The sequence below is a fragment of the Ostrea edulis genome, chromosome 1 (assembly GCF_947568905.1).
Source record: "Ostrea edulis chromosome 1, xbOstEdul1.1, whole genome shotgun sequence".
Taxonomy (NCBI): Eukaryota; Metazoa; Mollusca; class Bivalvia; order Ostreida; family Ostreidae; genus Ostrea; species Ostrea edulis.
In genome coordinates, this window is record NC_079164.1 from 79,188,846 (window position 1) to 79,201,031 (window position 12,186).

Genomic DNA, 12,186 nt, shown 5'->3' on the forward strand with positions numbered 1-12,186 from the left:
TGACGACAAGGCCATTTGGAAATCATTCTTTAAGTTTGTGAGAATGGCCCGCAGTCAACGGTGGACGGAAGACGAGCAACATGATCACTTCTGTTTTTCTCTTGAGGGAGCACCAGTGACTATTACACTCCACTACTGGTGACCTCACCCAATTTCAGTTTCAGAGACATCCTGTGGAAGTTTAACAAGAGGTTTGGGTCCTCAGCGCCGGACATTACCTACCAGCTAAACTTTCAGTCGGCCACCCAGTCAAGCAGTGAGCCTTTGAGACTGGGCGGAGCGCATACTCACGTTGACAACCCGTGCATTCCAAACTCTAGCTGACGTTCATCCCCAAGCAGTGATGCGGCTATGTTATGGGACAGAGGACCGTGATGCAGGGCTCTATGCTCTAGAAGGACAGCCCAAAACAGCTGATAGACGCCGGATGCAGTATTTTCAGCATTATCACCGGAGTTGCTCCCTGAATCCGAAAGTACGCCAAGGTGGGTGGGTGGGGGGGGCAGGATCAAGGAGCCCTTTTCCAGGCCTAGACTCCAGGAGCATTTTCCGAGAGCTACTGAACAAATGCAACGCATCGATGTCGCTTTTATGGATAGTAATCAGTCCCAGGGTCCTTCATCGGCTCCCCTGACTTGTTTAAAGTGCGGCAAAACCGGACATATCTGTAGGAGTGCCCAGGTATCAGAGGTCAGGATGATCACAAGGAACCGCCAACTCCTTCCACTAAGAATGACCATCAGCTACATCGCCACTCTGGAGCCCCGAAGACAAAGAGTGGTTCTCAGTCATCGTCTGGAGACACTGATAGGTCTGGCAGCTACTGAGCGCCTACTAGTCAGAAGAAGCCCTCACGTCGCCAGGAGTCATCTATTGCGCCCCCAGAAAGACAGTTGGTGTATTGTCCCTTAGTGGCGCAGAGGTAGACAGTCACACATCCCAGGAACGAGACATTCCTGACAGAGAGAGGAGACGTTCCGACGTGAGACGAGGGCACCGGAGGAAACGCACGCATGTGCGTTTTATTTAGAGTGCCAGGGCGTTCACCCACCTTATTCGTCGAGGACAGGGATTACATGGATCATGGTAGCAGCCCAGATGTTGGGCTGGAGTTTGATCGTCTTGGGGAGTGGAAAGGGGGATCCGAGGAACCAGGCCTCGAGTTCACAAGGAAAGGCGGATCACGAGTTGCTGTTTATTTCATTTCTTGCCACTTTATGTTCAGCGGTCTTGAATTGATGTTTACAAGCTTGAAGGTCATTTTTTGTTTGAATAGTTCAGTTCAACTTCATAAACGATCTAAATTTTAAGATAAGAACGCCAATATTTTACTTCCTTTGACGAGAGTTGCTGACTGTATAAATAATGAATAAATTAAACTCCATATCATTAAGGTTTATTTTTAATAACACTAAAAGTGTTTTTCACAAAACATAAAGCACATTTTATTGAATCCTCTTGACAATTGTTTATGAAACATTGCTGACTCGCGTATTATATATACTTGTGCATGTGCAAGCTGATCCCCATTACGTGTCTGGTCACGTGCTACACTGTTAGGTTCCAATCTATAAATAAAGGTCGCGTTATCGCTCGGTTTTTCTCGTCAACTCGAGAAGAAAAACCGGGTTTTTTTTCTCGACTTACGGAAAACGCCCGGCGATGTTCCGATTGGTTCCGTTGAAGTTGTGTATACGCTCTTTTTCATAGCATTCGGTTTAACCTCAGCTCCCTTATATATTTTCTGTGTGAACCTCAGAGTCCACGCAATGAATAAAATATTTCATAGTGAACAATCACGAAATGGTGGATTTCTGTGTACGACCAGATCGTCTTTATAAATAAAAGAGACAGGATTTTACGGCGTTTGTTCTTCGACGCTATTTAGCTTTACATCGTCTGTTTTATAGAATCGGAGTTGCTTTTCACTCTTGTTAAGTTGTTCACAAACGAATTCCATGCTTGTACACATCTTCAGTCCCGATGTGGGTCTCTTACTGTTCGAATTTGATTCGCTGGTCGTTGAATCTTCCATTTTGACTTCAAAGTCCCCAATGAGTATAGCGATTACTTCTACTGCATGCTGATCCACACTGAAGTCGTTCTGAAAGACAAGTGAACCGCTGTCCCCTTTATCACCAAAGGGAATCAATACTCCCTTTTGTTGATAACCTCTAACTAAATATACACAGTTCATCCTCGTATCACCTAGTACATCACGGTATTTTGTTGATTCCACAATGAATCCTTTCGTGATGTTGGTCTTCGCCCCTTTCTTGTACACTACTGTGGGAACCGTGTCTTTAGATTTCCATACGTACACCCGAGCACTCCTCGGTTTATCTTTATGATCCACTAGAAGTTTCTGGCATCTTTCAACGACATCGTCATTAACTTTAATCAAAGCGAAATCTGCGGAATCAGAGGCGTACTCATACACCAAGAAACAATTTCCAATGCAAACCAGTTCGCTACCACATTTTGCATGGACGTTTGATTTACTTTTTATAACATGCGAGCATGTCAGTGCTACTGTGCGTTTACAATCACCGCTTAATTCAGCGAATCCACCCAGAGTTCCATAGCTGTTGGCATCGTCCTTATCAGGATACAATTCACTCCCTGGACACAGATAACGGTTTATATTGATACAATTAATTTTTTCAAATGCTGTTTCCCATAAAAATTCAGAATTTCTTTTGGCTTTACGGAAGTCTTCTTGAAATTGCTGATACTGATCTTCGGATAGTTGGTCACTGACTTGAACGTAGAACGTTCCCGGACGGAATCCATATGCGTAGACCTTATCAGGGTTCCTGTGTTGAAATATAATTGCGATGTCTTAGCATATGTATTGCAAGTAAGGAAGGAATTGAATTAAAAACATGAACAAGAGTGAGAGAAAGAAAAATAGTTTTGTGTTACCTGTCAAGAACTTCCTGGCATTCTTCAGTTATGGACATTGACAGGACTGTTGGCGTTTGTGATGTGACAATACATGAAGGCAATGACGATGCTTTGTAGATTCGATTTGAAATGGCCTCTGTTTCGGTTTGAAGCATGCTAATGTCATCAAAACCTGAAGACATCATAGGAGATATCATTTTTCGAACTAAGCTTATGTATTCAAGCATCATCATTTCCAGTGCAGATGTAACGTGTTTCCGTAAGGTATGGATATCTGAGACGGTAACTACGTGCGCTTTCGCTAAGCAATCTGTGTTAAGAGCTTCGGTTGTCCATTTTCCTCCCTCTGACGTCAGGGCGATAAGTGTAAACGGACCGATGGGGGAATATTCTGAGTCAACAAAGCGATCTGTCACCTTCAAGTGAAAGAAGAAGGACTTGATTCGTTGATTAATCTCCAATATATACTCAAACACAATTTTACAACTTCGACAACTAATTTACATGCATATATCATACCATCTTGATCGATTCAGAAACAGTTTCCACAGTATCCTGTTCATCACAGAAATAGATAAAACAAGATGGAAATCTTTCCTTGAAATCAGCAAAGTCATGCTGGCGTTTCTCCCTTTCATAGATAGTTTTGTTATCTGCAGAATGAAAACATGTCATATCAATTACTATGAACTCCTATTTGGCATATATGTTGAAAAAAGACACAAACTATTACAAATTCTAGTACCTTGATGTCGCAAAACATTTTCTTGCGGACGCTCATGTTTTGAAATGAAGGAAAGTTTGGTTTCTGTTAGATTTCTCCCTGCTATATAGATAATGGGGGTCCCTTTGGTTTGGCTCCACGGAACAAAATCTGAACACTGCAACTGACTATATTGTGAAATTACATGCGTTAAACTTTCTTCTAATTCTAGCATCAGTTCGTAGTGATAACAAAAGCGTGGAAAGTCTTCACTTTTGCACGTGACTCTTCGAATTGCTATTTCATACGGGTGTTCTACAATTAAATGAATATTTGGAGTCAAACATAAATACATGTAACGAATGTAATTGAGAGAATAATCAGTATGTTAGTATATATTGTGTAAAATAAAAACTTACGCCTGATAATTGTAGGACTCAAAATTTCCTCGGAATGATCTCTATCTATGTATCTTTGTAAAGCCGATTTGAAATGATCTGAACAATACTCAAGTGCATTTTTCACCACTTCTTTTCTTCCAGACATTTTCCGAAGAAGCATTTCAATTATCAGAAAGCTGTCACACCAGCATATGTACCAGAAAAAGTCAGAATCAAAAAACAAATCCAGTTTCTCGTCCCTTGAAATTATGGCGAGAAATTCACGCAAAGTTCGCTCATTCTTTAACAGACAAAACGACTTATGCAGTATCAAATTCTCAATTTGTCCTGCTAATTTCTGGCTAAGAGTTTGACTGTGAACCTCATTCACCGTATCAAACAGTGGCGACAATATTTCCAACCACTCAATAGAAGAACAAGTGACGAATATATCTGGATGTTGCCTCATGAAGTATTTGCTTGCAATATGAAATAAAATATTGTTGGCAAATGAGTATTCATTGTCTTGCAGCATCAACATTGAAGCTGAAAGGTATCGCAAGGCCTCTTTTATCTCTATGATTGACCTTTTTCCAATACCTTGTCCAGCGATCTTTAGAATTTTAACTGTAGTTTGTTTTTCCAAGTATTCTTCTCTAAATTTGTTGTTGTTCACAAGAGTAAGAAGTAGGGAGACATATTGAATTGGATTGTTTTTCTTCAAATCCTCAAAGTATTCATCCAGCAATGTCGTTGAAACAGCAGCAGCCTTCTTCTCTTGTAACCAAGGAATCCTTGCAGCTCTAATTTCGCATTGTTGCAAAGGACCTAGATCACTCGGGTGGAATATGAGGGGCGATGTCAACCTCATAGCGCGTGCAATGTTTTCCTCTTCACTGAAATCTAATTTTTTATCAGACAATTCGACCACAAATTCATCCAAAAAACCAAATCCTTTGCGGTGTTTGCATCTATGATATATATCGCTCCTTGATGTTAGTATCAGGGGCACCCTCCTTTTCATTTCTACTAATTTTGGCATCCATTGAAGCCATGCCGTTGTCATCTTCACACTTTCTACATGTTGCCCAAATATGTTGTCAAAATATAGAGCTCTCGTACTTCTCATGAACTCTATTTCTTCAGGACTTGTCACTTCAAAGCAGTCTCTTTGTTTCATTTTTGTATTGTGTTCTTCAAACAGTTTTTTGGCATAAGTTGACTTTCCAGTACCCATGTCACCGATTATAATCACCATCCCCTTTTCAGCTAGGTGGGATTTGCATTTTTCGTAAAGTTTTGTTTTCACAAAGGAATTACTTTCAGCCACTGAATATCAAAATAGAAATATCAATAGCTATTAGCTTATTTCTAATAGTAAAAAAAAGTTTATTTAAAAACAATAATTTTATATTCAATTTATATATATATATATATATATATATATATATATAGAGAGAGAGAGAGAGAGAGAGAGAGAGAGAGAGAGAGAGAGAGAGTTGATAACAAAGTAAAGTATATTCAATCTCGTATTAACTTCAGTGAATATCTCAGGTGATTTTAATCCACCTCAAATAAACACTATTATTTTCAGCTCTCCCTTTCATTAGACGTACTTGCTATTGTTCTCAGATGTCCTCTATGTGGAAGTGGTGTTCTAAGGATTGGACCCGTCTCTTATTCATTTCCAGGAACATCTGTAACATGTTAGTAAAGATAAATATGGATATGCAGTCTCCTCACAATGTCAAAATTGTAAAGTCACATTGGTCAGCATGATCACAATACACATTTTGGTCGACAGCCAGGTAAAATCAATTTAGAACGTTCAGTCCGAAATCACGTTGAACGCCATGTTAGATTTGAAAAGCCCATATCAAACAATCAGACATTCTTATCAGTACGAGGTCAGATAGACAGATAATAGTCATTATGTGTACAAAACAGAATGAACTGAAAGTAGGTCGTGAAACATGAATGTAATTATCCCTGATACCCTCCGCCGTTGTCAGAATTTGAACACTTTTAAAAAACATTTAAAAACACATCTTTTTAGACTTGCAAATTATTAGTATTATAGGTGGTTAAATCTTTATGGTTTCTTTACCATTATTTTAACATGACTTTTTCAAGTGTATAATTGTATATTTATTTCAACTATTGTATTTTATATCATTTGATTGTACGGCGTGGAACTTTTTTCATGCATACCACGTTTTAGATTTTAGAAATTATTGATGTTTTTCTAGCATTGTTTTGATATTATCTGTCTTAATGCTATTATAATTTCCTTTTACTACGTTTATAACATGCTGTATCATTTTATTGTGTAGAGCGCTTTAGAGTGGTTATTTATAGTCATATAGGGCGCTATATCAATAAATATTATTATATTATTATTATTATTATGTTGAAATTCGATTAAAACTGCTGATAAGGTATTATTGGTGTAAAATTAGTATAGTTATAAAGTGTCAATAATGTAAAAGAACTATGTAATTTAAGAAAATTTATATTCAAAACCCTTGTGCTAAGAAACGATTCTATTTTTAATAGACTGCCGCGATGGTCTACAGCTAGAGCGTTCGTCCCGCACTCAAAGGGTCGGGGTTCGAATCCTGTCCGCGACATACCAAAGTCTTTAAAACAGGTAGTGACAGTTCCATCGCCAAGCGCTCGGCATCAGGTGTGAATGTCACGGGTCTTTAGAGATGATTGTCCCGTGCCACAGTAGGTGTGGCACGCTAAAGATCCCTCCCTGCTCAATGGCCGTAAGCACCGAGCATAGGCCTAAATTTGAAGCCCTTCTCCGGTCTTGGTGACGTCTACATATGAGTGAAAAATTCTCGAGAAGGACGTTAAGCAAGATACAATCAATCAATCTATATATAATACATGCATATACATGTAAACATTTTACTTATATTGTCATTCTCCGAAAATGGATAATTATCATGATCTTTATCAATCGCCTCTGTACAAATATAGTTTTAAATTTTGTTGTTTTGAACTGAGTTTTAACTAACATTAAGATGTGCTGTAAGATGTATGTCATGTGCAATAAAGAATTGAATAGTGGATGGGTCAAAATACCTTATAATTACTATTTAAACATAATTCAGTCAAAATCCAAGGTGATAATGTTGCAAGATAAAACAAAATCTATATTCTGAACTTCACGTCATATTTACTTACACTAGAGGTAAAGTATAGCATACTTGATAATCTATCGACAAACCCGAAATACACTGTAATATCAATACTTACAAGGTGTTAGTAACAGTGAATGCACTTACTAGTATTTTTGTTTTGAATCTTCATTACACGAATGACTTACTGAATATATTCATTGATTATGTTTAACAGATCAGTATGCTTCCATATTTGCGTAATTGCACTTGTGTGTGTAGCCTATATGAATAATGTTTTTAAAGATGAAATTATTTAAAACCATGCTTCAGTTTTAGACACATTCAATATCCCAGTCAATGGAATGGATGGATATGAGTTACTATACTGGATTCCTAAAATCCACAAAAACCCTTACAAACAAAACTATCAACAAGTGTGAGGAAGAAACTTCAAACGTACTGTACCACAACGTATGCCAAAAATGGTGTAAATAAAATGTGGATTCTAAAAAAATCTAAAGAAGTTTTAGTAAATTTGAAACTTTTCTGAAATCAACATCAAAACGTAAAACCTTTCAACACAATACACGACCATTCCCCAAGACTAGAATTTTTGACATATAGACAGTTGCTTCTTCAACAAAAATGGAAAAAGGAAATATTCATATCTAGTGATTAATCATCTAAAAATTTACTTTGTTAAACTCCACACACAAGTACTCTTAAGTTGACATAAAAAATATCCTCCAGTTCCTCATTGACAAGATCTTCATAGTCTTTGGTGATCATGTCTTCCAACATTCTGGTGGAATTATCATGGGCACGAATTGTGCTCCTTTGTTAGCTGACATGTTTTTATATTCTTATTAAGCAGAATTTCTTTAAAAGCTTCTACATGAGAAGAAAAATTTCTTGCTGTGGCCTTTAATTAACTCGAAATTATAGATACCATAGAGTAAACCACATCTGCCTCGTACTTTGATATTTTATTGAAAATAGATATTAACGGTAAACTAACAACTCAACTTTATGACAAACGGGATTATTTCAGCTTCTCCATCATCAACTTCCCATATTTATGTAGCAATATTCCATTATCACCTGCATTTGGTGTTTATATATCTCAAATAATTCGATACACAAAAGCTTGTTCTGTTTATGATCAGTTTTTAAATTGAGACAGGCTACTGACAAACAAGTTGATGTTACATGGGTTTCAATAGTCGCGTTTAAAGTCAGCATTTCGCATATTCTATGGTTGTTATAACGATCTAGTTTGCCAATACAACCTATCATTGAGTCAAATGGTGTCTTACGTGTTTCATACCAATCGTGAAGCCATTCTTGGCAACTTGATTATGGCTACGAAAGTTCAGAGAAGACCAGCTTGATATGTTTCGGGAAACTATCGAAACAGAGTAAGTGTAGGAGGAATGTCAGACCAGCTAGAGAGGGGAGACAAGAATGATCTCTACCAACAAAGTAGTCATAGAACAACATAAATACATGAACGTTGTGAAAACAAAAGTCGGGAGGAGGGGGTTACAGCTCCTCTGTTTCTGCGTGTGTGTAGGTACCAGTGATATACGAGGGCTGTTCGATATGTAATGTGGATTGTACGATATCTCAAAAGCATTCGACTCAAATAGTGAAATGAACATTATATCCCTTCAAAATATTATCCGCGGTTTGAAATACATAATTTCAATCTCTGAATACATTTCAGAAATGCATCACGGTACGCTGATTTAGGTAGACCTCTGAGGCACTGACTGATGGCTGAGCCAAGGGCTTGTCGGGACTTGTAACGACGACCAAATAACAACATTTTTAAGTTTTGGAAAACGGAAAAAGTCGCATGGGGCTAGATCTGGAGAGTGTGGTGGGTGTGGCAAGACGATAACCTCCGACTTTAAAAATTGCTTCACAAGCTCAGATGTATGTGATGAAGCATTGTCATTAAGTAGACGAATATGCCTAAATGCTGACACAGGGCATCGTTTATGATAATATTTCTGGAGCTTTTTTAGTATAATATTTCGGTAATACCGATCTGTAACACTTTTGGCCTTTGGCACCGGAATTTGTATTGCTATACCATCACATGAGAAGAATATGCAATAAAGAACCTTCTTTGTGCTTATGGTTCTTTTAGCAACTACAGGCTTTCTACCGTGTTTAGTTAGCCATATTTTGTTTCCAATTATTCTTACTGGTTCGAAATAGTGAATACATGTTTCGTCACCAGTAACAATGTTTGCAAATTGTCTTTGATTGAATTTGGGAAACACTTTGAGCAATTGCTTAGCGGTTTGTACTCGTACCCGTTTTTAATCATCTGTCAATATATGCGGTATCCATCTGGCAGAAATCTTTCGTACTTTCAAAATACGCTTCAAAATTAAATGCGCCCGCAATGGTGATATGCAAATAGCTTCGGCAATATCACGAATCGTGTATCTGCCATCACTTTCAATTATTTCCCTGACTTTTGAGACATTTGCCTTGCCTATTACAGTCACAGCTCGGCCAGGTTTTGCTGCATCTTTGACGGACTCTGTGCCAGTCAGAAATTTCTTTCTCCACCTACGAACTGTCTCAGAAGATACCTTATCAGACCCATAAACTTCCCCCAATTCAGTAAAAATCTGCATTACCGAATGACCGAGTTTTGTGCGAACTTTTATATAAGCTCTAATTTCTTCAATATTCTCAACTTGTTTCCCAACCATTTTTACAACAGTGGTCAACGACTGACTCCAGTGAAATGACTATAAGTTTAAAACTTTGTGAAGCTGAAGACTCGTGTTTATACCGTTGGAAAGGTATTGAATAGAGCTATTCAGGAGTATTATCATCCATGAAATCGTGCAAAGCGTTATCGCGCTGTGGTACAATACACATTACATATCGAACAACCCTCGTAGGTATACACAAAGTGGAATTTCATTACACTACTTTTCCATATAAATATAGACAACCGTAACTTTCATCTTGTTTTCATCTCAAAATATTTCAGCTGAAGTTGATTGTGAATTTCAATTTCAAACCGTTGGACTTTATTATATTAATGGCGTTTGTCTCATGTTGATTCACAAAAGATTTCATACTTAATTTTGTTTAAAGTTCAATTAATATATACTTGTTGGTAAAATTATCCAGGTACTTTAGTTACCTAAATTTAAGTGTTCATACTACCCATTTGGAGTACTTCACACGAAATCATAACAATGCAAACTGATCACATGCCATTAATGTTATACCACTTACTTCTTGTTTACTCTGCACTTACGTAGAAAATTTACAGCTAGCTGGCAATAATGAAAGTACATTTTTCGTGGTGTAAAAGAGCTGTCGCATGTAGGGAAATTTCATCCATTTGCAATTGCATAGTTTTTAAAGGTTTAGTCGTTCATGGGTATTGCATTTTCCCATGTAAAACCGAGAACAACCTTGATTAATTGAATTGAAAGACACATCACCTCGCCAAAGAATAAATATTTCATTTTAAAAAGTTTATTTCCTTTATTTCTTCCATGGGGATGTCCGACCAGGTTCAATATTCATAAAAAGAGCCTAGTGTAAATCGTTTAATTTGGCTTGTTTCAAATCACGGTGCACGAACTCTTTCCCTTTGAACTATAATTACATGTGGAAAAATCTCATAAAAATAAATTCATTTTAAAAACATTTGAATAACAATCGATAAACACTTTAATCTAAATATAGACTTCGTAAGCAACGCCATTGGGAACTACTTGAATTCTAAGGACATTGATATCGAGTACACCTATAATTCAGTCTAATGTTTCATACGATTATGATATATTTCATAAGGATGTTCATTTAAAATTACTTATCTTGATATGTACATTGTGAATTAAAGACATGTACATCTAAAATATACAACTGTATATATAAATTCACCTACCAAATATATGCCATAATTCACGACTAGGCTCTCCGTCCATGTCGTCTACATTTCATACCTGAATAATTTTGAAGGTCTTTTAAAGTTTTTATCTTTTTCTTCCTGTTAAGGAAATATAGAAAAGGTTATAAAATTCTGGAACATATCCAAGGTTTGAAATTTAAATCACTCCTAAAATACAAAACATAATAACAGGCATACTGTTTTTAAAATCATCTCAATACGAATCAGAACGTTGCATTGTTTTCAGACGAAGCATGTCAATGAAAGTTAATATGACTTGCCAAGTAGCCTTTGCTTGTTACTTGATAAAGGCAGTGAAAACAGGACAGTGACGAGAATTGAAAATATATCATTTATTTTGAAAAGACGGAGTTATAAAACAGAATAAGCTAGTGGGGGTCAGAATGAATCGAAAATAAAAATACAAGAACATATGTATCACATGCAATCTGACCCCCTACAACACATAATGAAATATCGAAATAGAGCTGCCTGCAATCAAATAAGGTGGGTTTTTCGCTGTGAAGCCGAAACAGGAACTGCTAAAGGTCAATCAATCGATCGAGAAATCAGCTACGTATAAAGAATGGGAATGGTTAATAAAATAAAACTTACCTTCGTCTGTCGATCCCCGTCCTGTTCACAGAACCCTTCCTTGTATACCTGCTAACTACAACAATGGCGTAAATTTATGCAGAATCAATAATGATATTAGCTAAACAAAACACTTACAGGTAGTTAGTCATATCCCAAACACTTGCAGGTAATTAGTCATATCCTGACTTTTATAATACTCAATTCAATTCTTTATTGCCCTTGAGTGATACAACTCATCGGAATACATCTAGTACAAGTACATGTATATACACAATATATCTAATTGTATTAAGATAAACAAGTGTACAGTATCATATAAATTGTACGTGGACTTATCATGAAATGATACACGGATTTACATGACCATTTATTTTTGGGTTTGCATGAATTGCAGTAAGATGCACGAGAGAGAGAGAGAGAGAGAGAGAGAGAGAGAGAGAGAGAGAGAGAGAATAGATGCAGTTACTGTCGCACAGTGTATCAGCACTGTCGGTCTCTAGTTTTGAAAATGTACATGTAACATGAAATATAACC

The 12,186-nt window shown here is 37.1% G+C and overlaps 1 protein-coding gene across 5 annotated transcripts; it reads right to left on the minus strand.

Annotated features, from left to right (window-relative positions):
* Positions 1–1,379: 1,379 nt before the first annotated feature.
* Positions 1,380–11,809, minus strand: LOC125679593 (uncharacterized). Of its 5 annotated transcripts, none has more exons than XM_048918922.2 (8): positions 11,671–11,809; positions 11,111–11,154; positions 5,607–5,687; positions 4,030–5,319; positions 3,653–3,925; positions 3,427–3,560; positions 2,926–3,323; positions 1,380–2,816 (listed from the first exon to the last, which is right to left on the minus strand). In XM_048918922.2, coding segments are annotated over exons 3-8 (3,054 nt in total). In that variant the 5' UTR covers positions 5,608–5,687; positions 11,111–11,154; positions 11,671–11,809; the 3' UTR covers positions 1,380–1,858. The 5 variants fall into 5 exon arrangements, with proteins under 5 accessions (XP_048774879.2, XP_048774862.2, XP_048774871.2 ...); XM_048918905.2 differs by having other exon boundaries at positions 11,053–11,154; XM_048918914.2 differs by lacking the exon at positions 11,111–11,154 and adding an exon at positions 11,053–11,110 and having other exon boundaries at positions 11,671–11,802.
* Positions 11,810–12,186: the final 377 nt, after the last annotated feature.